Source organism: Larimichthys crocea, chromosome XIV, assembly GCF_000972845.2.
Source record: "Larimichthys crocea isolate SSNF chromosome XIV, L_crocea_2.0, whole genome shotgun sequence".
NCBI lineage: Eukaryota > Metazoa > Chordata > Actinopteri > Sciaenidae > Larimichthys > Larimichthys crocea.
Genome location: NC_040024.1, coordinates 4,778,782 through 4,806,193, shown reverse-complemented (window position 1 = coordinate 4,806,193; position 27,412 = coordinate 4,778,782). Strand labels below are relative to the sequence as shown.

Here is a 27,412-nt window from a genome sequence, read left to right as displayed (position 1 = left end):
CTGTGGCTACTCGCTCCCTCCCTCAACCAGGGGAAAAGAGAGGGGGACTGATTGAGGTTTTAAGGACTCAATCCCAGTTGAATTGCAATTGCAGAGGCTTTTAATTAGATAAAGCTTGGCTGGTTTGAACATATACTTTACAGCCGTGTCAGGCTAAAAGGGTCCACGTGTCGTAAATATCACCCAAGACATTAATAGAATTGAGATTAGAGGGCAGAATGTGTGGATCAGCGTAAAACGGCAGCCAGCGGTGGGACAACTTCATGCAGTGTGCTATTTATAGCTGCTAAAATGGACGGCTCCATTAATATAAGGCTTACCCTTTCTGGAAATGTAAATCACCGGGGCCATGGCTCGACGTGCATGTTATACAGCTGCAGTATGTCAGAGCTAACAGTACGGTGTCTGTGATTTACAGTGGTCTGGGTAAAGCAAAGGTGGTTACTTCAGTCTTGCTCGCTATCCTCACAGACATCTGATGCGTTTAAATCAATACGCTATATTTGAAATGTTTTGCTGTATCCGAAAAATGACTAATCATCTGAGATGAGCAAAGGATATATATTTGAATTGCACGCTTGTTTCATCTAAAGTGGTATTAGTGGCACATTGAGTCTTTCTTTTATTCCTGCCCTTGATGTTTATATTATTCACAGACGGAGACAAAGCGAGGCAACACCAAAGATGGAGTTAGACCAGAGGGAGGGTGAGATCAGATCGCAGCCTCAGCGGACGCTTCCTACAAGGCCAAGGTCTGATCAATAACCTCCACATTTCAAAACTGCATCGGATTAAGTCCAACACGTCTTGTTTTTAAAAACCACAGGCTTTAATTGAGAAGCATCTCACGTCAAATCAGTGGGCTCATGTCTGTTCTTTTTGAAATGACTTGTCATTTTCTCTCTCTCTTTCTCGAGCATATCAGCTTGCTCCTTTTCTCTCTGATCCCCCGCTCCCCCCTCTTTCTTTCTTTCTCTCTCTCTCCATCTCTGACTGTGTGAGCTCTGCGTACAGCTCAGGTACTCTGCTACTGTACACCCCTGCATACATGTAACCGTATGACTCAGAGGCAGGAACCTTCAGATTTGTACATTAATATTATCATCGAACTGTACCTGTGTGTTTTCAAGGTTTAGCTCCACGAAGCCTTTGTAGTTTTGTTTGAAGTATCTGCTGCACAGTTTGTTTCTTTTTGTATGATCACAGATAGCTCAGCTCAGCTGCCTCTTTAACGACTGAGTCCACTGCAGCAAACACGTCTGCACTGCTGCTTGTAATTCCTCAAACATCCACTTGAGACAGGCTGCAGAAGTGAGTCAGTCTCCATAAGTCCCCATGTTCAAATGTCCAACTTCACAGCAGAAATAAACATGTTTACAGCCTGGTACAAAAAACAGTTTTGGTCTCTGTAGCTAATTTCCCCGTTCATGACAACTGTGAGGGGGTAAATTTTGTTTTAACTCACCAGTTCAAATTATATTAAAGCTTAAAGTTATGCATAATTAACAACTGACCGCTTGATTGACAGGTAGGTACCGTTGCAGATGGCTTGTCTTGTATTATCCAGGAGGTGGAACAAGAAGTACATCCAACAATGCAGCAGCCACACTCTGGTTAGTGGCATCACGGATACTGATGTCCATTCTTTGTACTGTCAGTGTTGATGACCGCTCAGGTTTCATTTATGAGCTTTTGAAGAGGCCTGACCCCCCTTAGGTTGGGATATATACTGAATACTGTATGAAGTACTCAAAGCCAGTTTCACTCTGACCAACTACAACAATAAAATGCTTCATACATTCATATTCACAATCTAATATTGTTGCATCTTTACTACTTTTCTCTATTTGCTGTGCGGGGTGTGAGATGTGAGTACTTGCTGCACTCATTGGCCACTTTCATTACGCACACCTGCACAATCCCAACACAACAGCCCTGCAGTACAGTAAATTTTAAAAGGCTCGAGACATTACAACCTTCATAAAAGGTGGATTTCATGGCAGAGCTGTTGTTTTGAGTTGCCGTAGATTGTACTGTACAGGTGTACGTACTTAATGTGGCCACCGAGGATATGACAAGCGAATCAGATATGATGCATTGTTAAAGATTAAACTAACCAAGTGGTGTATAAAGTGGCAGCTGCAACAGTAGATACTCCCATCTCTTAGTATTCAACCAATAATATAGGTAATGATCATATAAGCTAAAAGTTTTTACCGCAGACTGTATAAAACATGGATGTATGTGAAGTTCAGAGCCACCACAGTCTGTAGTCTTGCTTCTTCTTCTAAATGTTGGCAAACACGTGGATCATCAGTGGACTGACTGGATTTGTTTTGTAGCCAGCCTCGAGTGGACGTTTGAGGAACTGCAGTTTTTTTTGGCACTTCTGCATTGGCTTCACTTTTTGGCCACAGTTGCCAGGTTGCTGCCTGATCAATAATCAATAGTGTAGGAATAATTTGACCATTTTTGCACCCTCAAATATTTATTATAATTAAATTATTTAACTCTAGAACTGCTAACACGTCATGGACATCTGCTGGGCAGATACAACTAGACTTTTCTGTAGGATTGTGGTTTAATCTTAATAATAACAAATTGTAATGTACACGATTATATTATGTTAAATGTATGATGTGAATCTGAACAGAAACTAGTGACTCTAGCTGTTAAATTAAGGTAAAGTACACCATTTCCCTCTGATGTGTAGTGGAGTAGATGAAAAATTGCAAACAATTAAAATAATTAAGTAATCAAGTACTTTAATTTTTGCTTTAAGTGCAGTACCTGAGTAAATTAACTTTCCACCCGGTATTTTCCACACTGAAGCTGTTACATAAACAGAGTGATGCGGTCAATGTCGACGCGCATAATGACTTTGCAGAGCTCCGCACACTGAACTCTCTTCCACCATATGGTGACCTTCGGTACACTGTGGGCCTCAGTGGGATGACAACAATGCAGATTCGTACATAAACAGAGGACGAATGTACAGATGACAGTCCAGGCAATGATGCAGAGGATCTCGACGGAGAGAGAGAGGTTTGTGCAAAATTCTAAAGGGAATATTACCGTCACGACTCTCACGTGAGTGATAATGTGCTTTTAAAAGGAAACGCGCATTCAATGCTGAACAATATACACACATAGTATATTATCTCACACCAGAACAAAGAGGTTACACCACACAGAAAGGCTGAAAATGACTCTCAACAGGCCAATTAGGAAGGAACGTATCCATTTCTACAAGTGCAATGAACATAGTGATATAACTAATATAGACGAAGGAAGAAAACACATAATTTGCACAGTGGAAATAAAGCCTTAATAAGAAATGCTCGGACCAGGAGTGCACTATGATTAGAATATAAGGACAGGAAACCAAACACGAGCAGCCGGTGTATGAGGCGTAATGAAAATAAAATGTTAATATGAATTTTTCATGGAGGAACCTGTGTGACAATTGCCTACGTGTGCATTTTGCGGACTGCTATACATTATTCAACAAGAGCGTGCGACTTAAGACAGGGAGTTTATTACTTACATTTCACTCGAGAAAAGGCAGAATTTGATTAGATCTATGAATAAAAATGATGATATAATTATATATAAATAAGCCAAAGATGGAAGAGCTCCACATTTGAAATCCACAAGCGGGGCCTTAAGTTGCTCTTTGTGCTTTCCAGGACTCGATCTCTTAAATCTCGCGGATATGTTCACGGAAGACAACAGAATGAAAATCAGAGCAGGTTTACCAAATGACTGCATCATATAAACCTGCAGAGAGCAGCTGCAATATTAAAATAGAAATAAAACACGGATAAAGAGCTCTTAGCGGTTGAACAGGGGGGAAATAAACCCGAGAGCGATGACAGTAATTATTAAACAGCAACACGCACATTTTGGTTTGCCACATTTCTGTCATCACACAGCGTTTTGTACGCTAATGTCTCTTCGTCATGCAGTATTTTATTTTTACCTAACTAATTACCTGCTAGTTTCACTGTGATGAAAAGTATAAATCTGAATTCCTGTGAAAAACTCATTAAAAGTAATTTTTTAATTAAAGAAGTTTGTAAATTTACACTTCTCGAGAGATGCACCAATGATTTCTCTCCTAATTTATAAATTTTTTTGTGGAAGTCAATAATAACTGAAACGAAATAAACGAAACATGACCACAACCATGCTTTTAATTAAAATGTTGTTTTTAAAATACAATTTAAAAATATGTTGTTCTAAACTTTTAATTTTACACCTGAAGTCTAACTAAAAGTTTCTTTCTGTTCAGGTTGGAACTATATAATTACCCTCGGAGCGTGATATTTACAACAATTTGTTGGTGTTTTTTTGTAAAAAAACGAGTCTGAATTTCCTTAAATATATCCACTCAAACCTCTCTCTCTTCAACTCAACTGGTCACGGCAGATGAGCGCACACCAATGCTCAAGATTCCTGCCTGTTTAAAGGCAGTTCTTCCTCGACACTGTCGCCAAGCGTTTGCTCATGGTGGGACTTGTTGGGTCTGTAAATATTATATAAAGAGTACAGTCTGGACCTGCTCTGTGTGGAACGTGTCATGAGACTTTTAATTGTCATTTGGCACTATATAAATAAAACTGAATTAAACTGAAGAGAATTAAACATAGTTGCGCTGCTATTTTGATATTGTATGCTGATGATCATTTATTAAAACGGAGCATGAACCAGAAAAAGTCAAGTTAAGTCATATTTTATATTTTGTTGTGTGTTTTTACCAATAACGCAATAACACCAATAACACTTAATATAAAGGTGAAACTTGCAGTAAAATGCCATTTACTTCTGTAATATAGCATATTAAAGCATGTTTTAATGTTTATTCATATATTTATACTATACATTAAATTATTACATTTGGCAGCCAGTGCAAAGTTTAAAGTGGCGCACCACAGAATGACATGATTAAAAAAACAGTGCTTGTTAGCTGTACAGTTAACGGTTACAGTGGATAAGTAAAAAAAACGTATAAAAGAACTATAAATAAATAATTACATGAGATTCCCCACCACCTGCAGCTCATATTGCATTTGGTGTCTATGAATATATTAGTGACACTTGCTGGTTAAACGGCTCTTTTGTTTTGCATTTGCAGAAATGGCGGACCCTGACACTAATATTTCAAGATATATGACACGTTAAACGATAAAAAGTTCACTGTATAACGAGTAAGACGATCACAATATTGCCCAAACAGTCTTTTTGAAAGTAAGTGGAAACTTAAAAAGCGCAAAGCAAGCTTTTTTCCCCCTTTAAAGTACCAAAGTTCGACAGCTGAACGTGTTTTTTGCAACGTTCTCCCTCTCGGTTCAGAACAGCCGCATATAAATCACGTTTTGTAGTGCTTGGATCAGCGCCACGTCCAGCTGAGGTCCGCGTGACCTCCGGTGTCTCCTGCACCTGTCTTCCACATCCCCCCTGTGCAACGGCATCCCTTTATATATATCGAAGTTCAAAAGCAGTCTTCAGGCTATGACTCCCCTCTTTCCCCATGAAAGCAACTTACTCTGGCTGCTTCTGCATTGTGTGGTCGTTCTGTCAGTCTTTCTCTACTCTGCCCTGTAATGTAAACTGACCGTTGAAGCTACCTCCCTTCCTGTCAGTCATTGCTCTTGGCACTGCGGCCAGTCTTGCTCAGCACCGAGTTAAGTTCGCTCAGCAGATTAGGCGGCATTATACCCTCCCGGCCCAGAACAGGCCTCTTGCCGATGGTCTTACAGCCGCTCTGAGAAGGAAGGGGCAAAGGCATGGGCTTCATGTGTCTGGACGGCAGCGTGGAAGTAAAGCGCTGAGGCTGGCAAACGTCCACGGAGCGTCTTCTGTGTGGGATTTCTGGGGCCTTGAACATGTCGATTTGCTTCGGGCTGTTGGCCGTGGTGCTCGTCTTGTGGTGGAGAGCGGCGTCCTTGGTGGACCTCGCGTTGACATCATCGAGAGATATTCTCCTGTCTGTCGGCTGTGGGCAAATATGGCAGATTAAGATGAATTGCAATGGACTGAATTCAAGTCAGGTCATTTTTCATGTCAGGAGAGTGAGATTAAAACATTTATACTAACACATTACTGAGTAACAGGAAGTTATGTGATGAGTACTGATAAAACAAGACGAGGAGTCTTACTGCTGTGATTTGATGTTACAAGGAAGTCAGAAAGAGAATACGGTTGATTTTCAAAATAAAAGCGTAAAAAACAGCCAAAAATAAATCAAATTAACTCTGTGGTGTTCAAATTTACATATTTAAAGGCACGTAAACTAATTTTTCAATGAAATCATAAGCATTGTGATGCCAAGATGCCACCTGCTCATCACTTTTAAAAGCTCACCAATCATAAACATTCACACACTGACGACGAGGCCTTCAGGAGCAATTTGGGCTTCAGTATCTTTGCCCAATATTCACAAAACTTCTTGTGAGTGTTTTGGCACCTGTTTGCTGAAATTGTTGTTGAGTGTTGAACTCTTCTGTCCGTCGGTCACAGCTGCAGCAGCTCTGGAAGTTTTCTGATCGGCGACTTCTTTTGAGTTAACGCTCTTTGGACAGAGGTCGGAGCCGTACTGCACACACAACAGCAGAAATCAGTGATATAGAGTAAAGGGCAATGCACATATAGATAGAGACGCAGTATGTGGTTTCTGAACAATGTCCCGTCGTTTTCCTTCATCATCTCACCTGCTACGAAGTAAAGAAGCCACAGGACATGATGTATGGGCATGAGCTGCTGTTTTTGGCCAACGCTAACAACGAGCGCCTCTTAAAAACGATACGGAGTCAGAGGGTGACGATGCTCCGTCCGACTGTGTTCTGATCTCTGGCTAAACTTTCTCTTTAACGACGTCTCCTTTTAGATCACTGTGACCCCTCGACACCTCTACAACCGTCTGTCTTTAACAAATCCTTATTTCATCGCTGCTAGGGCCTGTCCTTGGACCTTTACACCCACCCCCCCTTCAACCCTCCAACACCACCATCCACCCCACCTCGCTTCAAAATTAGGTCCTCCATCGGGTAGTTGCTATGGAAACTGTCGGGAGTACAACGCTCGCTAACAGGTAAAGAGAAAGGAAATCAAGAACACTGAAGCGCTCTCTGTCTACACTTCCTCTCTGCCCTTCCCACAAAGTCCTGTGTCCTTCCCACGAGCCTCGGCGTTTGGAAGCTGACAATCCTGATATTTAGCGGCTTTGGACGGGGAATCCTAATATTTTTATCCGGCTTCAGTCTGCTATAGATTTAGTTGTTGCAGAGCTGAGAGCTTCTGCAAGAAAGTCACTGAAATAAACACCTTGAAACAACAACAGACAAAAATTGGCTTTTTAGATCAATCTCTTGACAGCGTTGCCCTTTTTTTTTTTTACCCGCCAACCCGAACTAAAGCACTAAAAGGCTTTTACAGTAAGCACCTGTGATAAACAACAAAGGAGGCTGAGTGGAGGGCTAATACCGACGGAGCCCATGAAATCTTCACTTGCGTTTATATATTTAGTATTTTCTTTCTTGATGTTCGAGTTGATGTCATTTACTTGGAAACGAGCAGAAAATAGACACGTGTATTTAGACTAATGAGGAATCCAGATGGGTTATTTCACTAAGCAGTTGCGGGAGTGGAAAAATAATGCAAAAAAATGTGACACATCCGGAGCTGTGCTCTCCCAGTGTTTGCTTTGCCTTGCATTATTTATGTCATATGTGCTGTGTCAGCGACTGACAGCGACAACACTTAGCTGTATCTTGGGGCTAAGTACCACAATGTGATTGTTATGGTCGCCTTGACCTTATTCTCACAGCTTTTCCACATAAAATGATTTATGTTATTGCTGAGTGACCTCGAAAACTTTACAGTTCTTTGCCTGTTCGTGTATTTCATCTGCCTAACAGTACAATGGAAACGGATGATTGGAGGAAAATATGATTTATCATATCTCCTCGTTGTGAGGATGTGGATTGTAAAAGATGATTTATTCCGGCTCCGTAATCGAGTGTATTTTTCATCTGAATAATGAAGGGAAGGGGGGGAAAAAAAGGAGGATGCGTCTGCAGTGTGTGTATGTCACATTCGCTGATATTTTTGGGTTGCTAGACGAACAGTAAAAAAAAAAAAAAAAAAAAAAGAAGGGTTAGAGAGAGGATACACTGCACTCCTACACTCACCTCATCGCTCATTAAACCGCTTCATCAAGCTTCTGCATGAGTGCTACTGTCGCCTTACCTTCATCCTGATGATGTCCGTCACCCAGCTGACCTGCGCCTCCCTCCGCTCGCAGCAGAAATGCCTGAGGAGGAGACACACACACCGGTCACGGACTTCCGCCTCGTTGCTTTCACACCAATCTTTAACCAGTTGACTGGATTTGGTGAGTCACGGGGACTGGACACGGTTTATTGATCACTCTGAATAGACTTGACAATATGTGCGCTAACTGCCATCACCTGTGATGACATGAATCTGCACAGGTGAAGCCTTCGCAGCAGTGACTAACAACCTACTGTATTCTGATTTTCAGCTATTTCTGTCTCCGCCGTGTGCTCGTGTACATCTACAGTGTATGTATGCTATTACTTGAAGCTCTCCGAGGCAGATTTATGATCTGTGAATTTGGGTTCTATAAATAAGAATTGACGGTGTAGCAAGGTCTTTATCTGTTGAGCACACACTGTAGCACTGAAGGTACAGAGTAAACAAAACATATTACATTTTTAATTAGATTTTCTGCTCGTCTTTACATCCAAATTAAATTTTAAACCACAAGAAAATATAACTGCTCTCAAGCTAATGACACTCTTCATTCTTAATTGGCACTAAATATATTGTTCAATGACAAAAAACGACCTATCTACGTTATGTGTGGCCAGGTAATGGGAGTGTTTTCTTTTTGGGGCTGCTGTTCTCCCTCCTGTCCAGGTGGAAGTCGGTTTGCAAATCACTCTCACTCACTCTTATTTTTTACCCTGTCTGGGATGGCAGAGTTTTCTTCTTTTAGTTTTAAGTTGGAGATCTCCGGTAGTTTAGTTTTTCGGTCTGTGTTAAGTTAGGCCTGTTTTTTCCTCAGTTTGTGGGGAAGTGCGTGGCTGGCCCTGTGTTTCCCTCTTTTTTGTTCCTCCATCTCTTTTTGGTTTATTACTTTATGGGTTAACTGTTTTCCCTTTTTCTTCCCTTCTTTAGTGGCAAATTATTAATAAAGAATTTCTTTTGCAAACCTTGAAACGTTTGTGTGGCGTCCTTCATATGTCATGGTCTCATTTGAGCCAGCTCCAAGTTAAAAGTTAATTTAATTTTATGAGGCCGTAACATATTTGGGGGCTCGTCCATTTCTAATGCACGTTATTACTGATTATTTGATACGCTACTGATTATTTTTTTGTGTTGTACCGCAGTTTTGTGTATCTAGAGGCCGTAACAGGCTGTACAGTTATCTACAGCGGGGCTTTAAGCTAAATACACGCTGACATGCTCACAGTGACTAATGCTAATAAGTGTTACCATGTTCTCTATCTTAAACACACATGCTGAATGATCGACCGCATGGCTAGGCTATGGTAAACAAGAAAACATATGTAAGAAATGGCTACATCCAAGTTAAAACAACACTTAAAGGGGCCACGTATAGAGTCAGTATTTAGTTTGTCTGTTCTGGGCTACTGTAGAAACGCGGCGTTTCAATATGGCGGCCTCAGTGAAAGCGGACCCGCTCCCACTGTTGATATAAAAGGAGAATTTATAAGTAACAAAACTAAAAGATTCTCATTTAAAGGTGATTATACATGCATGAAATCATAGTTATGAATATTCTATTCCATGTCTGCCTTAATCTTAAAATACACACTGCACATATAAATAAATGTACACCATCATTAGAAATGTTATGAGTAGATAGCTCTTCTCTTTCTTTGTGACAGCGGATGTAACAGTTTAGTTTAAATAGAAAAGAAATAAAAGAGAGCGAGAGCAGCCTTTCATCATCACTAAAATATTTTAACTGTGCTCACGGCCCCTCTGCTAATCCACTTGGATCATCATTACAAAGTGCTTTAACTTCAACTTTTTTTTTTATCTCTGTCCCACTTGACTCTTTCCATTTCAGAGATGTTTTAAGTGGCGAGGCTAAAAGTCACACGCCGGTTATTGAACTTGAGAACGTCTGCGCGGCACTCACCATTGCTGTTTGTCGGTGTAGACCGTGAAGCCCCAGCTGAGGACAGAATAAGGAGGACACGGGTCAGATTTTGGTTCTGCAAACTTCAAAATTCACAACGTCCTGCACACCAAAGACAATTCCAAAGGTATTTAACATGTTTTTGTGAAAGGAAGTGGGATTTTTTATTTATTTATTTAAGCATCCAACACCCAGAACTAATAAAAACATAGTTAAAGATAGCAGCAGGTCAAAACCTTTTCATTAAAATGCAAAGACAAATGCTCGGTGCTAAACAGTGGAATTAATTAGATTCATCAGTGCAGTTCCAGCCAACATGTTTATGCACGGGCACACCTCAATATGCCCGGAGCTAAAAAAGCACATATAGCTCACGCCTTAAAGTACACACTGATGATGCCGAATCCTTAAAAATATAGTGCACACGAAGTTAGCACACATGAATATGTGTTAATTGTGAGATGCTGCAAGCTAAATAAAGAGATCTTCCCACACAGTGAGATTTTTGTATGTTCAACAGTGTATATGTGTGTGTGTGTGTGTTCCAGTGTGAATTAACCTGCACAGAGGCAGTACAGGGGTGGAGAATGCACCTTCACAGTCGTGGCTGAACAGGAGCAGAGTAGTGGGGGAAGAACAAAGTGAGAGAGAGGGTAGAGATGGAGAGCCCGCAGCCTGGAGCACCACTCCTGTGAGTTAAGGCAGCCTATCCAACCCCGCAGTAGGCCGCTCACAGATAGACCTCTGCCTAATGAGGTACTGGAGCGCTGCCTCTCCTAACCCTCTCACTATGACTCTCTCCGCTCTCCTCGGCACTCTGTCTTTATTTCTTTATTCACCGTATCACTTCTCCCGCTGCCCACTCGACAGTATATCTATGATACGGCGCTGTATCATTCTTTCCTTCTGTCTGTCTTCCCCTCTCTCTCTCTCTCTGTCTTTTATCCAGTTTTCTCTCCCCTGAAGGACGCCGTAATGCAGACCATCATTCGCCTGACTCATTTTTCACGCTTCCTCACACTCGAAATTCCGACACGGGGGGAAAATTATGAGGAATTATAATCGGCTAATGTGAAATATAGAGTTTTTACTTCTTTGTTTGACCAACAGGAAACTGCTGAGGGTTTGGCATGTGTCATAAATTATAATAACGGGAAGATCATTAAAATAAAACAGTGGCAGCGATGTTTCCTGTCCGCTTGATAATTTGTATTTGTTAAAATGCAATTACATTTAATCAATTTCATTACAGTGAAAAATAAGATGGGGTCAGGAGTGGCTCGGGTATATATCTAGTTATGTAAAACTCTTAAGGATGATTAGCTTAGGCATAAACTGCACATGCACACGATTACTGGGAGAAGAAGGTATTAAAATTTGTTGCATTGTTGCAGAAAGAGAGAGAGAGAGATGCTTGACAGCTTATCATCCACATTTCTGTGATATCTACATCACAATGACAACAACCTCGCAGATGGAAACTGCCACAGATAAATAAATGCACTTTGCAGGAGCCCAGACTTCAAAACCACGAGCTGTAAGACTGGATTTATTGTTCCGGGTTTTTAATCGGAAACATATACAACATTTGATAGCTCAATACGTAAACAAATTAACTTTTGAAACATGGCTCTGAAGTGTCACTACAAGAGAGTATAACTCCCCAAATAGCTGCATTCAACACTTCTGTGAGGTTGTACTTAGCCACATGCAGATGTTTAGCGTCATTAAATACACACCAAGTGCAACATTTACCATGTTATTTATCTTAGTTTAGCATGCTAACGTGCTAATAATTGCCATTTAACACTAAACACACATGCTAAATGACCAACCAACGTAGCCATGTGAGCTCTGTGAGGCTTTATAACTAGCCACAGTGACTATGACAATGCTAATATGCCGATAATTAAAATTTACTATGTTGTTTATCTAAGTTTAGCATGTATAATTAAAATTTACTATGTTGTTTATCTAAGTTTAGCATGTTAGCGTGCTAATATTTGCTAATTAGCACGTAAACACACACGTGAATCATCAAATAAATTAGATATTTCAGTCAAAGAATATTGAATTTATCATCAAATAAATTAGATATTTCAGTCAAAGAATATTGAATTTATTGCTCCTGGTTTTAATTGTATGCTTATTTCATGTTGTTTTTTATCCATAAATGTGAAAGTTCAATTCTAACCTTGGAAACTTTGAAACAAAATATAAAAACACTGTCCACGCACACAACCACATATCATGGTCTTACTCATGACAACAAAATCTAATCGGGATCTACGGTTATAATTGCTTCTGTCAACATACTGCTTCGATCTTACACGTTACATGTCAAGAAAGAGTTGTTTAGTACTATAAAAGTTAAATTTAGTCTCAAACCTTCATGTTCAGGCGACAGCAAACATATTATTTGCAATCTTTTTTTTCTTGCTTAGCCTCCTTTCTTAGGATAAGGTAAGATCGTGACATGACTCACTTGTCACAGTTTCTCTACGGAGTGTAGGAGGCAGTCCAGGACAGAGCTGGTCCCCTCTTGAAATGTTTATTGAGTCTCTTTACTTATTGCTTCACATTAAATGTAAATAACCGACAGAAATCTACCTGATGGATTTATTTTTTTAGTATTTAAGAAGTCAAATATGGTCGCAGACCTTCATGTTCATGTTGCTTAGCCTCCTTTCTTGTGATATGAAGAGTGTTTGTTTGAAGTTTGTAATTACATTATGTTAGTTCTCATTTTAAGGCAACAAAAACACAATGATACTTCTTTCCAGGTGATTATACGCTAATAAATATTATATTCAGGCTCTGAAATCTTACACACCGGACCTTTAAATCTTCTCTCATTCACATGCATTCAGATTTAGGGGAATACTTTATTGTATGTGGAAGGAGTTTACCTGGGTGGAGGTTTCAGCTTTCTCTTCAGGCCCAGGTAACATTTCACAGACTTGAGTTGGATCGCTTTCTCTGCTTTAGTGCCCTGCAAACAAAAGAAATCTGAATATTTAAACGAATAAAACGAAGTAAAAACAACCAAAAACAAACATTAAACTCAACGTGAGCACATAAAAAAATAAAATGAGACAAACTATCTGTGCAAGCAACATGACAATCAATCTGAATCATTACCAGCAAACCTTCTTTTTTCTTTTTCCCAGGCAACAAAGGAAGAAGAGAACAAAGCGGACCAAATCAAAGTTATAGCTCGCATCTGACACCCACACATCACAACCCACCACCCACTCGCAGTTTCATCCAACATAATTTGTGCTAAATGCAGACCTGGAAATAATTGCAGTGGCCAGAGAATATCAATTAAATTTCAGTAACACTTCTAATTTTCCTTTGCGTTTACGCAGTAATTAGCCTGCATTCTTGTGCAACCTGATATTTAGAGAAGCTTTCGGTGAAAGAAACCCCTACACGCAACACCACCCCTCACCATTTTCCCTCTTCTCTACACTTCTGCCCCTACTGCCAGAGTTACTGCACCTCCATCAATTATTAACACTTCCTCACACTCCTTTACGAATCCCATGTTTCAAACTGCAGAAATGTGCTGAGAAGAAAAGCCCTCCAGGGATCTCGGGCCTGCTGGTCCTCTCTGAAACACACACTGTATTCTTCCTTTCTCGAAAGAGAGAGCGAGTGGGAAGTCCACGCAACCATCGGTATGTTTGATTTTCCTCCTTAATTCAAAGATTTGGATCTCGGAGACGGACACGTCGCCAGGGAGATGAAGCAGAGAGTGTTTAGGTGGAGTTAGGTTGCAGTTATGTAGGCGCCATCCTAACACATTTTGGTAATCATCAGTTCTATCACCCTTAAAATTCCCCCGTGATGCCGAGGCGCTCTCTCTGCTCGCCAGTTACTTTGTGTTTGCAGGCGGGAACCGGCGGTGGCAAGTGTTTATAGAAGATGTGGCAGTAGATTAAGTTGAAAATAAAAGTGTGCTTACTTTGATATCTCTGTAGAGCAGCAGCTTCTCTGCACGTAGCACAACATATTTGTCCTGGAATTTGTGCCCCGACAGCAGTTTGGAGGATCCGTCGCTGAACTTCAGGCAGTCGCTTTTTATGAACTGCTTTTGGTCTGCTGTAAAAACACAACAAAACGTGTCAGAGAGACACATTTTCTAGCATTTAGTCAGTGGAATCAACATTTTTATCAACATCCTTGATTAGTAGTAGAAGTCATAACAGTTCGGCTTCTTTTTTCAGTTTTATTTCATTGCTAATTGGACAAACCTTTAGACTCAAGTTTGAATACAACAAGGTCGAGGTGTCTGGAAACTTCACTTTTATCAGACAGTCTACAAATTAATTTAAGCTTCCCTTCAATGAAATCTCTAGTCATGTTCAAAATGTGTTTATTATATAACATTCAATGTTTAACGCACAGCTGAACTGAACTGAACGGTTGGGTCGGTTGTTCAAGTTTCATACCACTACTTAAAGTAGTAGAAGCCGTGTGCTGGTATTTTAAGTTAGTCGTTTCAATCTTTTATCCATTAGTTTTAGCAATAACCCATTTATCCTCAATAACTTCAACTTTTAGCCATCAGAACCAGCTAACTACCCCATACCACTAACCATTCGTTCATTTGAGCTAACTGTTTATTCATGACTATCGTTAAATTTGAGCTACTTTCAGCAGTTTAGCCATTACTTTAAGCCAATGAGTTTCAACCATTACTTCTAACTATTTTAACTGTTTCCATTAAATACACTTTTACTGGTGCTCAGTTGTTTTTTTTAATAACTACTTCAAAATTTTCCCTTTTTTTAAATTACTTACTTTAATTAATTACTTACACTTTCTCTATTTTCCCCTAGTATACATGTAATCAACAGATACACATACAATGGAAATAAGGTGTTGCAGTCCTACAATGAGTGATCATATGAAACCAATGCAAAGAATACATACGGTTGAACTTTTATTTAAAATTTTGTACCGTTGATTGCATTACTGTACCTTTCCCATCAGTCGCTCTTTTTACCCCTGAAAACTTCTTTATAACAAGAAAGGCAGAGCTCGGATAGTCCAAGTTACTCCACTCCAGCACCTGCTCGAGAATCTTCTCGCTGTGGTGCAACGGCCGCTCTGTTGAAAAATAAAAGACGCTGGATCAGAGGGATGAGCATGACTGACAGGTAGATCTCAAGAGGAAAATGGTCTTACACGAGTTAAAAATGCATGAGACAAAAACCACAATCTCGTATAAAAATCCATGACTAATTCCAGTTAACCAAATAACAGAATTATGTTGTTGTTCTCGCCCATTTTCATCACAGAGCAGTTTAAATTATCTCCAGCATATCAGGACCTGATTATAAAAACACACTCAAGTGCAAAATAGACCTATTATCTCTTACTAATTGGTGAACAGGGTACATGCTATCAGCCAACAACAACAACAACAAAAAAAAAAAAAGATAATTTTTGTACCACCACCCCTGCTCTGATGCCTCCATCTCTACACCCCCTTGTTTTTCATAAGCGAAGGAGGTAAAAAGAGCCACAATGGCATAACTTATTCATAGCAGTGGGCTTATCTTCTCTCTGGAATCTCTGCAGACCCAGGCCATGGAATTAGTTCCTCATTTCCCAACAAATATTAGCTCCCCTTTTTCTGCCTATTGTCCTCGATAACAGTGTTTATCTGTAGCTATCCTCCAAAACGGCTAATTAACGCACTTTCCCTCCCTTCTTTATGGTTTTATGAGCAAAACCTGTCACGCTACCGCCTTCAAAATAGCTTGACTGTTTACTACTCTTCTCCAGACATATTGTCTTGCCATGGAAAATATGCTGAACCGTCAGCAAATATATTCAGTATTCAACACACCTTCGTTTTTTTTGTTGTTTTTTTTTTAAAAGAAGGGGACGTTGTGTCCTCTGTAACTTTGCATAGAGGCAAAACAAACATAAGAGCGCGGCGGCGTCAACTCTCAGTGAACTGATGAAAAGTGTACGAGGGACCGCCAGCTAAGCAACTTCACGACAAAAACTCAACTTTGACTTCCCCTCTCGCTTCCTGCGGTATGATCAAATGCTGGCGTGCCAGGCGCGGGGGTGCCATCAGTGCATATTAATTGCGAGATGAGGTGGGTCAGCTCCCCAGGTTGATGGCGCAACAAAGACGAAGGTAATTTATGACATACGATGGCGACGATGATTAATTAATGTGCATATCATCCATTTGACGACGCTTGGCTAATTTCTCAGTGTTAGAGAGAGAGAGAGAGTGCAATGTTCTCATCACAACGAAGTTTGATCTTCAGATATGCCCTGGACGAGAATAGCCATTTAAATGGTGATGTGAAGCATCAATCCCTTTAAACTTATAGAAAACAGCTTCATTTAGGTATAATCAGGCAACAGGTGGCTGCTATTATACTATCTAATGATAAGAAATCAAATCTCTTGGTTAGAATTAAGAAGAAGCGCACGCACAGCTGAATAAAGACCGCAGCTGATCGCAGCCTGAGACTGCATTTGGAGTTCATTTAAACAAAGAGAGACATATGATAATAAATAGTGATATTAAGACAAAACTGAGGCAGTCATTTTCAGAGAGATCAGCGTACGGAAACATAATCACATCTGTCAGGTCTGTTTGTTGAGTGCAGCGCTCCAATTAAAGACGAAATGATTTCTTGACCCGTCTGTGACTGAAGACGCTCTTCTAGTTGCCTAAAATGAAATGTTTGTTTAATTTCTTTAAATGAATTGAAGTGGTAATTAGATAAAGAGGATTTTTATGAACGGCGTGAGGTACAGAACCACGGTGCAGGGGAGTGTTCCCATTCTTAAAGTTCATCGACTGAACTGCAACCAAAAACTGATGCTGTGTATCAAATTAATCTTGTGACACCTATCTGTGGTTAAAGGTCCAGTGTGTAGGATTGCAACCAAATGAATACTCTCCCTCTCAAACATGTAGGAAACACTGTGCCTATTGTGGGTGTTTTACACCAAGTAATTTGAAGATGCCTACAGACTCCAGAAACTGTAAGAAAAGGTTGTCAAACAAGTCAGAAATATGATTAAATACATCATGCAATAGATAAATAATACCCTTAATAAAATATCTAAAACAAAATTCGAAAAATAAACTTATGGTTTATGTAAAAAAGCAAAACTTGATTTAATTTATTCAACTCTGCGGCTCACGTTAACCCCCGGACACCATCATGTGTCCCCTGTGTTGCTTGCATTACAGAACACTAAAGAAACTGGAGTAACAACTGCTCTGCTGTACACTGCTGTAGGACTCGGGACTTGTACTGGTGGTGATAATCATCCATCACTGTTTGAAATGCAGTGTTTTCAGGGCGCTCTGTGATTTGAATTAATATCACGGGGTGACTGGAGGGCACTCCAATCCCGCGTACCTAGCTCTCCGTTCTCGATGACTTCAAAGGTGGTCCAGAAATCGTCGGCAGTGAAGGCGATGTTCCTCATGCTCAGTGCGGTTTCCACGAGCTCCGTGGACCGCATGCTGGGCGAGACCTACCGCAGAACAACATAACAATGAGATAAAATACAAACCAAAGCAGAACAAACACATTCTGCATATGAAAGGTCACATCATAGGTTCTCTGGATCGATATCACCGCCTTCAACCATCTCTCCACATGAAAAGAAATTCAATACTTAACATGTAACACTAACTGCCCCGATGGTTGACTCACAGTCACGTACACGGCGTGCTGATTAAATACCTTTATCGAGTTATTAAGGTGTACCCGAACAAAGCCAGTGTGTTACTTTACTCCACAGAGGGAGAAAGCGGAGTATTAAAGTCGAGTCGCGGTGCTGAGCGCTCCTCTTTAACCCCATCCCTATTCTACCGCCGCCGCTGCCGACCTGTGAGAGGAGTCTGTAACCTACAGCGGCCTGCTCGCCTTGTAAAATGCAATTACTCACACAATTAAATCAGACGTTTCTTTGATTAGTTCGCTTTTGATTTATTTCAGTGGTGGTAATCCCATCAGGTTAAACCACAAATGTCTCACCCCTATTCTATCAGCCTCTCCAGTCCTCATTCCTTCCACCGCTTCACCTGCCTTCATCCGAAGAGTCTATCCCCACTCTCTCTCTTTTCCTATTTCACCTTACCACCAGGGACTCCTATGGGAAAGCAGGCACACACTAACACACACATATTATACCTTGATTAAACAGCAGTTCTCTGGCTGTTTCTTTTCCAGGTACACCTCGAAGATCAAGTCCCCAGCTGGAGAGAACTGTGAAGGGAAAAGGGAGAAAGAAAGTGGGTAAAAATGTAGTGAGATAGAGCGATCAGTTGAATTACGAAAAACAATGCAGCTGGATTAATTGGCTTTTCTTGGAAAATTGGTACTCCAGTGTGGCATGAGTCTAAATGGATGTAGCGAGAGAGAGAGAGGCGGTTAGTGGATTTGTAGAAACCAGAGGTTGTTTTCTGAGCTGGAGGCAGACTAAATCCTGCCAGTGTTAAAACTCGACTAAATAAAGAGAACGTGTGTGAGAAAAACTTGTAAAGGTGCATATTTCACCCTACGCTGAAACTGAAAAGCTCTCCTCAGGTGTTAACTTTAAGTGCGCTGTCAGTTTAATAATGTTTTGAAGAGGCGCGTAGGAAAATATTCAGGGGTTATTATCGGCATGCAAGACTTGCCAGAATGAACAGTCTTCTGTCAATGTTTTATTAATAAAAAAAGAAATGTCATATTGCTTAAAAGGAAACGCCGTATCCAATGTTAAAACCCTTCACTGTCGAACCGTCGCTTTACTGCAAATTCATTCTGACTTCGTTTTATTCAGACATTTCTGAAGGCTACAGTAAACAAGCTCATCAAAGTTCCTCTTTAAGGTTTCCAACTCTTAAAATTAAACTGTCAGCACACCAATTTGGTTTCTTGCTGAGATTTTAGATGAAAAAAAAAAATTAAATAGTCAAGCTAGAACCTTGGAGCCTAGCTAGTGAGCTAAAGGCTAGCTTGTGTATCTCCCCCCCCCAAAAAAAAATAAGATTAAAAAATAATAATACTAAACTACACACTTAGCACAAAGCACCTTTATATTTCTAAGAGGCTATAAAGTGTTTGTTTTGTTTTTTTTAGACGTACATGTACTCAAAAATTAGTTTTGGGAGTTAGCTCAGGACGCTAACTTAGCTCGCTAACGCTCAAACTTGATGAATATCTGCATTTAGACACAATTTAGATTAAACGTGTGAATTGCTAGTGTTAAGCTTGAGAGTTTTCAAGCTAAACTTAAAGAGAATATATTGTTAAACTTTAAACTTGCTTTAGATGAAAAATAAAATAAAATAGTCAAGCTAGAACCTCGGAGCTTAGCTAGTAAGCTAAAGGCTAATGTGTGTATCTCCCCCCCCAAAAAAAAGATTAAAAAATAATAATACAGTCGTCCCTCGCTATATCGCGGTTCACATTTCGCGGACTCGCTGTTTCGCAGATTTTTTTAGTGTAATTTTGCATGTTTTTTTTTTTACAGCGTACTGTACAGTATAACGCGCATTGTGTTCTGTGTCCTGATTAATTAAGGGAGCACTGTACAAAATGCGTGTAAAACGCTGTATAAAAGTGTGTGGTTAGGGGTTTTACGGCCTTAAAACATGTATAATAATTGTAAAACTTACTTCGCGGATTTCGTTTATTGCGGGTTATTTTTAGAACGTATCCCCCGCGATAAACGAGGGACCACTGTAATACACTACACACTAACTAGACACTTAGCACAAAGCACCTTTATATTTCTAAGAGGCTATAAAGTGTTTGTTTTGTTTTTTTAGACGTACATGTACACAAAAATACATTTTGGGAGTTAGCTCGGGACGCTAACTTAGCTCGCTAACGCTCAAACTTGATGTTTTAGACACAGTTTAGATTAAATGTGTGAATTGCTAGTGTTAAGCTTGAGAGTTTTTAAGCTAAACTTAAAGAGAATATATTGTTAAACTTTAAACTTGCTTCCCGTTTTTTATGTTATGGTGAGCTAAAGCAAGTAAAACTTAAGCTAATCCCTGAAGTCTCTTATGGTTTAGCCCTTAAAATTAAACTGTCAGCACAACAATTTGGTTTCTTGTTGAGATTTTAGATGAGAAAATTAAGTTGAACTTAAGCTAATCACGTCCTTCCCCTTTTTGCATTAAAGCAAAAAAAAAAGCTTGGACTCGCAAAAAGTTGTGGTATTGGAAAACAAATTAAAATAATCCCGGTGCATGCTGCTGTTTGATTTTCTTTTTTCCCCTTTTCATTTTCCAGATCAATGGTTTGAAGGTTAAAAGAGAAAAAGAGATTTTAACTAAATGTAATTTCTGTCAAATAAAAAAGGTGATTTTTCTGCTTGACATTCAGGAGGTCATATACCCAATAATATTACTCTTGTCAGTACAAATCATAGCACCTTTCTCCCATGTGTTGGAGATGTAATCATCTCTGCATCCAATTAAAAAGAAAAGCTGTTTTTTGAGAAAGTTTTTTAAATAGACAGACTCATAGTGGAGTGGTAATACATCTCCAGAAAATGAACAACTAAGTGAGCAGGAAAAAAAGGTGTGTTTTTCCTCTGCTGTCTTGAAATTACAGTTACTTTTTCTTAGTCATTTTAATGCACAGGTAAACAGGGGTCCATTATTGGCTTGAGCTGGGAGAACTCTCGCATGCCGAGAGGGAGGAACCCACTTCTAACTCCCGTGGCTCTAAAATGACAGAAATTACAGTCATTCAAGCCAAAGGAGCGAAATCTTTAGCGCTAATTGGGTGAATGTCACACACAGATAGGGCCATTTTCGTCTGCTTAGTACACTTTCCCTCCTTCCTTCTTGCATTGTTATGTGATGAGGGGGGAAGAGGCAGGCACACTCTCCAGACGAGACGTGGAAAGAAAGACAGGAAATAAAAGATGTTGACAACTTTCTGGAGAAGCGAGTAAAGTGCAACAAAAATAAGTGTTAAATGGTTTTCGCAGCAGATGGGAAGACTTGTCAGCAATAAGTAAGAAAAACAATGTTCCATCCCAAATGAAGGCATTTCTAATCTTTACCAAAGTCAGACTCTCTCTCTGCACTCGCCCTGGCTGTAAATGCAGGTATTGATTTTAAAGTGCCACTTCTAACTTACAAGGCATGACATTGCCTTACACCTCATTATATCTCTGATTTACTCACTCCCTCTGTCGAGCCATACTATCTGCTTGCAGGGTGCAAGCCTCCTTGTCATTCTCTGACTTTAAAATGGAAACAGATGAGGTCAAAACCTCCACCTGCAGGGCCCCGAGCCCTCTGAGACAAGCTTCCTGCAAAATGTCAAAAGCGCAGACGAGCTTGGTATTCAAGTGTGAGCCCAAAGAGTCATTTGTTCAGCAACATCCTATACCTTTAAATCCGACCTGTGCTGTGTTCATATCGTAGGATGAAGAGTTTAATCTTAAATCTCATCCTAAATAGTCTGAAGTGTGTGTGTGTTTTTAGGGGATTGTTATCTTCATGATTGTTGTGATGAATGTTGGAAAAAAATCAATTCAGTATTTTTTTAAAACATATCTTGTATAAACCCGAGCTATAAGCCCAACACTATAAATCACATGCATACATAATCACCACTCTTTTTCCTCATATGTCTTCAGGTTGATAGCTACAGTTCTAGAAATCACCTCTGCATTGGACGGATGAATAAAATGTCAACATTTCAAGCCTCGACTTTCACTTTTCACCAAATTGGTGGTTGTTGAATTGGACTGGGTTTAATTGTTTTACGCCCTCTGCGGACATCACAATAAAGGCACGTCTAAAGCCTGGATACCACTGGGAACGTCTGCACCCCTAGCAGAGAGATAGAGATGAATTCATCTTGCTCAGAGTGTTTCAAAGTTAGTCATGTCATTTTCTGAACTCATCTAACAAGTTTGAGTCACACGCCTCCACAGTCCTGCAGCTGAGAATTCATTTTTACCTGATTTTCACACCTAATTTTAATAAACTTGTTGATATTTTTCATTATTAAAATGTGGCTGGGTGGTTAATAACACTTTCTTCTTTGGTTCAACAATCTCAGAGTACATATTTATTCTTACTTTACACAGACTTTAAAGTTTTCCTTTTGGCTGATGTTTGCAGAAGGTGTTTTATTTTGAAAATCAACTAGATTCTCTGTTTGCGGGTCTGACTTTCGGCCATGGCATCCATCAAAAACAGCAGAGCCATGTATTCTCAGCAGTGTAGTGTGAAGAGCCATTTTTGGGACGCTCCTGGTGGGGTTACAAACATTGTTCGACAACGGTCGCCATTAGCTCCGGTGGACTTGGTGCACCCCGGGCTGCATCGCAGCTGTTCCCCTGGTGCTATTTCACAGTAACAATGAAGCCAGTGAGTGAAATCTCACCATAACTGCTACAAATGATGTCCCAAACTATGAAAATAAGATGAGGCAAGTAAGTCCAATGTGAAAGGAGATGATTAATGTAGCATTTTAATGACTCTCAGCAAACTTTCCTAAAATGTTAAATCATCCCTAAAATAAGCGCGCCCATTATCTCAACAGACATTTTCACCATGCTGACTTGCAATTATACACTTAATGTTTGAAGAAACTGGTAACTTTTTCTATTTTTCTGCCCTGTTAAAACCCTCAAATTTTGTGTCCACGACCAAAACGTTGTCCCACTTTTCCACCTCAGACAGCTTTATAATAGCACCAGCTTTCCACTGAGTAACCCTCCTGCCTCACAGCAGCAGACTTGTTCTGAAAGCCTAAGGACAAGGTGGAGAGGAGGGGAGGGTGGAGCAGGAGGGAGCGGGGCATAAACAACTTATTTCAGTTTCAACAACAGAGGCGGCATGTGATTTAATAAAAAAAAAAAATTCAAGTTATCTGAACCAAATGTTTTCCTCGGCGGAGGCATCCAGGCATAAAGTACCTGCCGTAAAGGTTAACAGGAACAAAGCCCTTTTTCCCCCTCACACTCCTCTACCCCCCTCGCCAACTTCATTTTTTGCCAGAAAAACAGGAAACTTGTTCAAATAAATCTCTGATTTGAGAGACCCTGACGCATGCAGGCAAATCAATACACACACACACAAACAAACAAATAAACAGCCGTTGGTGATTTCCATTTGGGTTCGGCAGGGTCGACTCACTGTGGTGTCCTTCTTGTCGTTCCAGCGTGTGATGAAACTATTCTCTCTCTCCATCTGTTGCTCCCGGTCTTCATTGACCTGTTGGAAACACAAAAACACACACCTCAATTTAAAACCCAGCCAATGAGAGCATCCCCGATGAGTCATACGACCATTTTTAAAGGCAACAAACGAATGAATGTTGGCACTTAACCCTCATCTGTCACTGTGGACATTTTTTATCCATTTTGGCAAATGTTCCCTCTTCATCTAGCCGTCACTTTGGCTGTGTTAGTGCAAATGGCAATGACATAACTAACTTTGAAACACTCTGAGCGAGATGAATTCATCTCTATCTCGCTGCTAGGGGTGCAGGGGTATGCTCAGGGTGGCCTCAGCGTGTCATCGAGCCACCCTTTAAGGACCGCCCACAAAATCCTGAAAACTGTTTGCTCTAACTCCTCAGTAATATATCGTTCAAAGTCTTTTCAGCAACTATTTATGTTAAATGTATTTTGAAAGAAATTGTCTTTACACGGACTTTAAACCAGAGAAAAAGGTATCCTGCGTTAACTGTAGAATTTGGTTGCACACTTCTAAAACTAATTTTGAGGAAGAAGTTGGCTGTTAGTGTTTGACACAGCTCAGCGCCAAGTGAATACTCCTCTTTCACAGTGCTCTGTGTGTGGAAAATAATGTTTTTTTTATTCCAACTTTTTTTTTGAACATCATTATCATTTTCAGAGAACAATTTTCTTTGTCAAGAGTTATACGAATGGCGGAGAAGATTGGGGGAAGAAGAAAAACAGGCAACTCACAAACTCATCGTGTGTGTGTGTGTGTGTGTGTTTAGGCCTGATAATGGACGACGACATCAACAGAACTGCTGCTTTAATTAGCGAGGTGTCTCATTCTTTTTTTTTGTTGTTTTTTATGTCACAGCGTGTGTATTCGACTGCTATTGGGCTCATGATTGGTCGAGCTTAATGGCTATTTGTCATGCGAATGATGGCGTCCCGAACCGATTTGGAGTGAACGCTCCTTCTTTTTACCTTCAGAACAAGAGCGATTCCAGGCGTTCTGCTGGGAATTAGCGGTCGCTCTCTGTGCTCGCGTATCCCCGTAAGCCAGGCAGCTCTCCAAGGGTAACATTGATCCCACACCCCCGCCCATCCGCACATCAGCAAAGTAAAGCCTATTGTGGAGATTTGGCAACAACAGTTCTGCTCCCCAGATGGTTGAAGTAAGAGAGCGTAAATAAAGTCATGCTTGCAGGTTGGTTTAGATATGCAATATGGTAATATATGAACGCTTTTTGAATGTTTTTCATCTTTCATTGAACTCCAGCAGCCAGACTACATTAAACTGAAGGTACGACACCTTTCCTACAGTTTTAGGGGTGATTTGGCCAACAGATTGTGGCCAACAATCGCTGTTTATAGCACAATATGTTCATTTTTGGATGGTAATGGTACAGCGTACATCCTGTCACTTACATTTATTTTATTACTAAGCTTCATTAAAATCTTTTAAAGGGGCACTCCACCAACTTAGGCACAATTAAAAGTATTATTCAGCCTTTGAAAACAGTCGTACAGTTGAATGTCCTTTGTGGATCTGTGGGGTGCTATCCAAACTTTGAGAAAATGATCCGTTATGATGATAATCAGACTGAGCTCTGAGACTTTTTGGAGAGTTTTCTAACAAAAATCCTGCGTCAAACATCAGGGACTGGACGAGTGGGCGTTTACCAGCCAGTGCAACACTATCCAGTTGCATTATGGGAATCGTAGGAGTCTGCATTGTTGGTGCTGAACTAGTACTTGTCTCTTTTTAAAACAGCAAGCCAATTGTTGAATTCACCTGTTCAAATTATATTAAGGCTTATGCATAATTAACACTGTGGCTGCTTTGGCCGACTGGTAGGTGTCGTTACATATGGCTTTGTTTGGCTGTTCTTTACACAAAAAAAAATGAAAATCGTCCGGATTTGATGTGATGCAACCTGTTGCAAAACTATCTTATATCGATGTTCTGTCTGGAGATACCTCACGTGAGGTTTAAAGACAAAATTGGGCAACATTCTGCAACACCCACCTCAGGTCTGCTCGAAGGATACATTGGACCATCGGCAAACAGAGCTGTGATAAATATAACATTATTAAGGCCACAAGCTATTGCTTTCAGTTGTTGTTGAGTCCTTTCTTATTGAAAATGACTGTATATTGGGATAAATGTAGTTTGAGCAACTCTAAGCGCAGCTAAAATTAGTTCAACAGCAACAAAAAAAGAAAACCACATAGCCCAGTCAAAGGTTTTTCTCTTTTTATCATTGCGTTATATATTTTTTGCTATTAAAATGACTCCTCACAAAAAGAACAAACTTGCCCCCGAGCAGAAGATGTCCCGAACAACGTTCCTTTGGTATTTTTTGTTCTAGGTGACCTGTTTTTTTCATGTGTTTTCTGTCGATGGCTGGCAAAGACAGGTGTCCACATTCGACTGTGGACTGTAACAGCTGAGCAGAGTGAGATCAGACTGAGCGATTGGTTTATCGTGACTCTTTTAACTGCATCATATTTTTAGAGACGTGTTTATGCGGTATAACACGGATGTTATCTGACACGCACAGCTCAGCCCTTCGTCGCCCCCTGCCATCAACTCACGTTGAAGAGTGTGATGTAGTTGCTGATGAGGTCACAGACGACGCTGGTTTCCTGCGGCGTTTGTCCTCGAGTCTGGAACAAGCAGGAGGAGAAGACGGAGGCCAGTTTTTCGCTCGGCATGTGGTTGAGGTGGGAACACTTCTGAATCCTGAATGACAGAAAGAAAACACACACACACACACACAGCATTTAGTGAAATGTTAGGCCTCAGTCCAAATCCAGCAAAGGGACATTAAGTCTCCTCCAAACAATCTACATCATTAACATAATGTGGAGAAATCACAACCATCCGCTGCAGGTTTCTGAGGGAACAATGTGTAATGTGAGCCTCAGTGAATGAGACATCGAGGCAGCAGAGTTTTTCTATCTAAATGCAATGCCAGCTTTCGTCTCTCTGGCTCCGGCGCCTTGTTTTTGTTTGTGGACGTGAAACTAAATGATATTGTCTCATTCCACGCCAGTTCAGTCGGTTAAGGGTGCTAGAAGGATCTACACATAAAGCAGAGTGTTCACAAATGCCCGAGAATAAACTTGAAACGTGTTTTTTTCCTCTGTGCACAAAATAGCACCACTTATGCCGCGTACTTCAACTGCTAATTGGCAGAGTTTTGAATAACGAGCCACTCGATCGGTCTTCGCTTACAAAGAAAAGGGTGTAGCTCAAACTGATTCATCGTTTACAACCTGAGGACACGAAAACAGACTTTTCCTTTTCAGGAACACATTCACTCCACATACCTGCAATCTCGCTAGAAAGCGTCCCTACCTGATGGGTCAGAGAAAATAAAGAAACCACATGCACGACAAAGGGCACAGCGGGTCGTTAGCAGAGCAGAACGAACAACAGGCTAATCAGCGGGTGACGAATGGCAACCCGAGGGCTACTCAGGACGCGGGACCTTCGAGTCTCTGTACTTGTTAGGCCTGTGATGCAGTGTGGCATCTGTGGAGCTACACCCGTCCTACTAGTCCAATCCAAAAAAAACGTGATGAAGATGGGAGCTATTTAGCAACAGTGGCGCATTATTAAAGTGTTCTGCTGCATCGTCGTGTCCGCTTAAGTGCTGTCAAGTTTCTAAAGAAGTGTCCAGTGGCCTCGCTGAGCAGACTGTATAGCTCACTACTATATCACATTCATCCAACAAGCAGACGGAGAGACAGGATTATTCATATAATGTTGGAAGAAGTATTACAACGGCATAAAAATGCTGTCTGCAAATGGTGCTTAAATTATCAAAGTTGAAGTTTGAACTAGTTTTTGATGTCACACAATAAATCTGAGGGATTATCAGGATTACTGGATACGTTTTCTTTTTGGTGGTAAACCGGTTTAAACTTGAACAGTGTGTTGTACTTTACCGACTTGTATGATTTTTATATGACCTTAGGGTAAATTCAGGCAGGATCACG

The 27,412-nt window shown here is 40.5% G+C and overlaps 1 protein-coding gene across 4 annotated transcripts in view; it reads right to left on the bottom strand.

Annotated features, from left to right (window-relative positions):
• Nucleotides 1-4,792: 4,792 nt before the first annotated feature.
• The window catches only part of arap2 (ArfGAP with RhoGAP domain, ankyrin repeat and PH domain 2), a 125,604-nt gene continuing 102,984 nt past the window's right edge, over nt 4,793-27,412 (bottom strand). For all 4 annotated transcript variants that reach the window (XM_027287736.1, XM_027287735.1, XM_027287734.1 and 1 more), the window contains 11 exons: nt 26,003-26,150; nt 23,358-23,435; nt 18,388-18,462; nt 17,608-17,725; nt 15,185-15,313; nt 14,166-14,302; nt 13,105-13,187; nt 10,196-10,231; nt 8,251-8,314; nt 6,470-6,598; nt 4,793-5,998 (listed from right to left, as the gene is read on the bottom strand). In XM_027287736.1, coding sequence (XP_027143537.1) covers nt 5,642-5,998; nt 6,470-6,598; nt 8,251-8,314; nt 10,196-10,231; nt 13,105-13,187; nt 14,166-14,302; nt 15,185-15,313; nt 17,608-17,725; nt 18,388-18,462; nt 23,358-23,435; nt 26,003-26,150 — 1,354 coding nt within the window. In that variant the 3' untranslated portion in view covers nt 4,793-5,641. The remainder of the gene's footprint in view (nt 5,999-6,469; nt 6,599-8,250; nt 8,315-10,195; nt 10,232-13,104; nt 13,188-14,165; nt 14,303-15,184; nt 15,314-17,607; nt 17,726-18,387; nt 18,463-23,357; nt 23,436-26,002; nt 26,151-27,412) is intronic.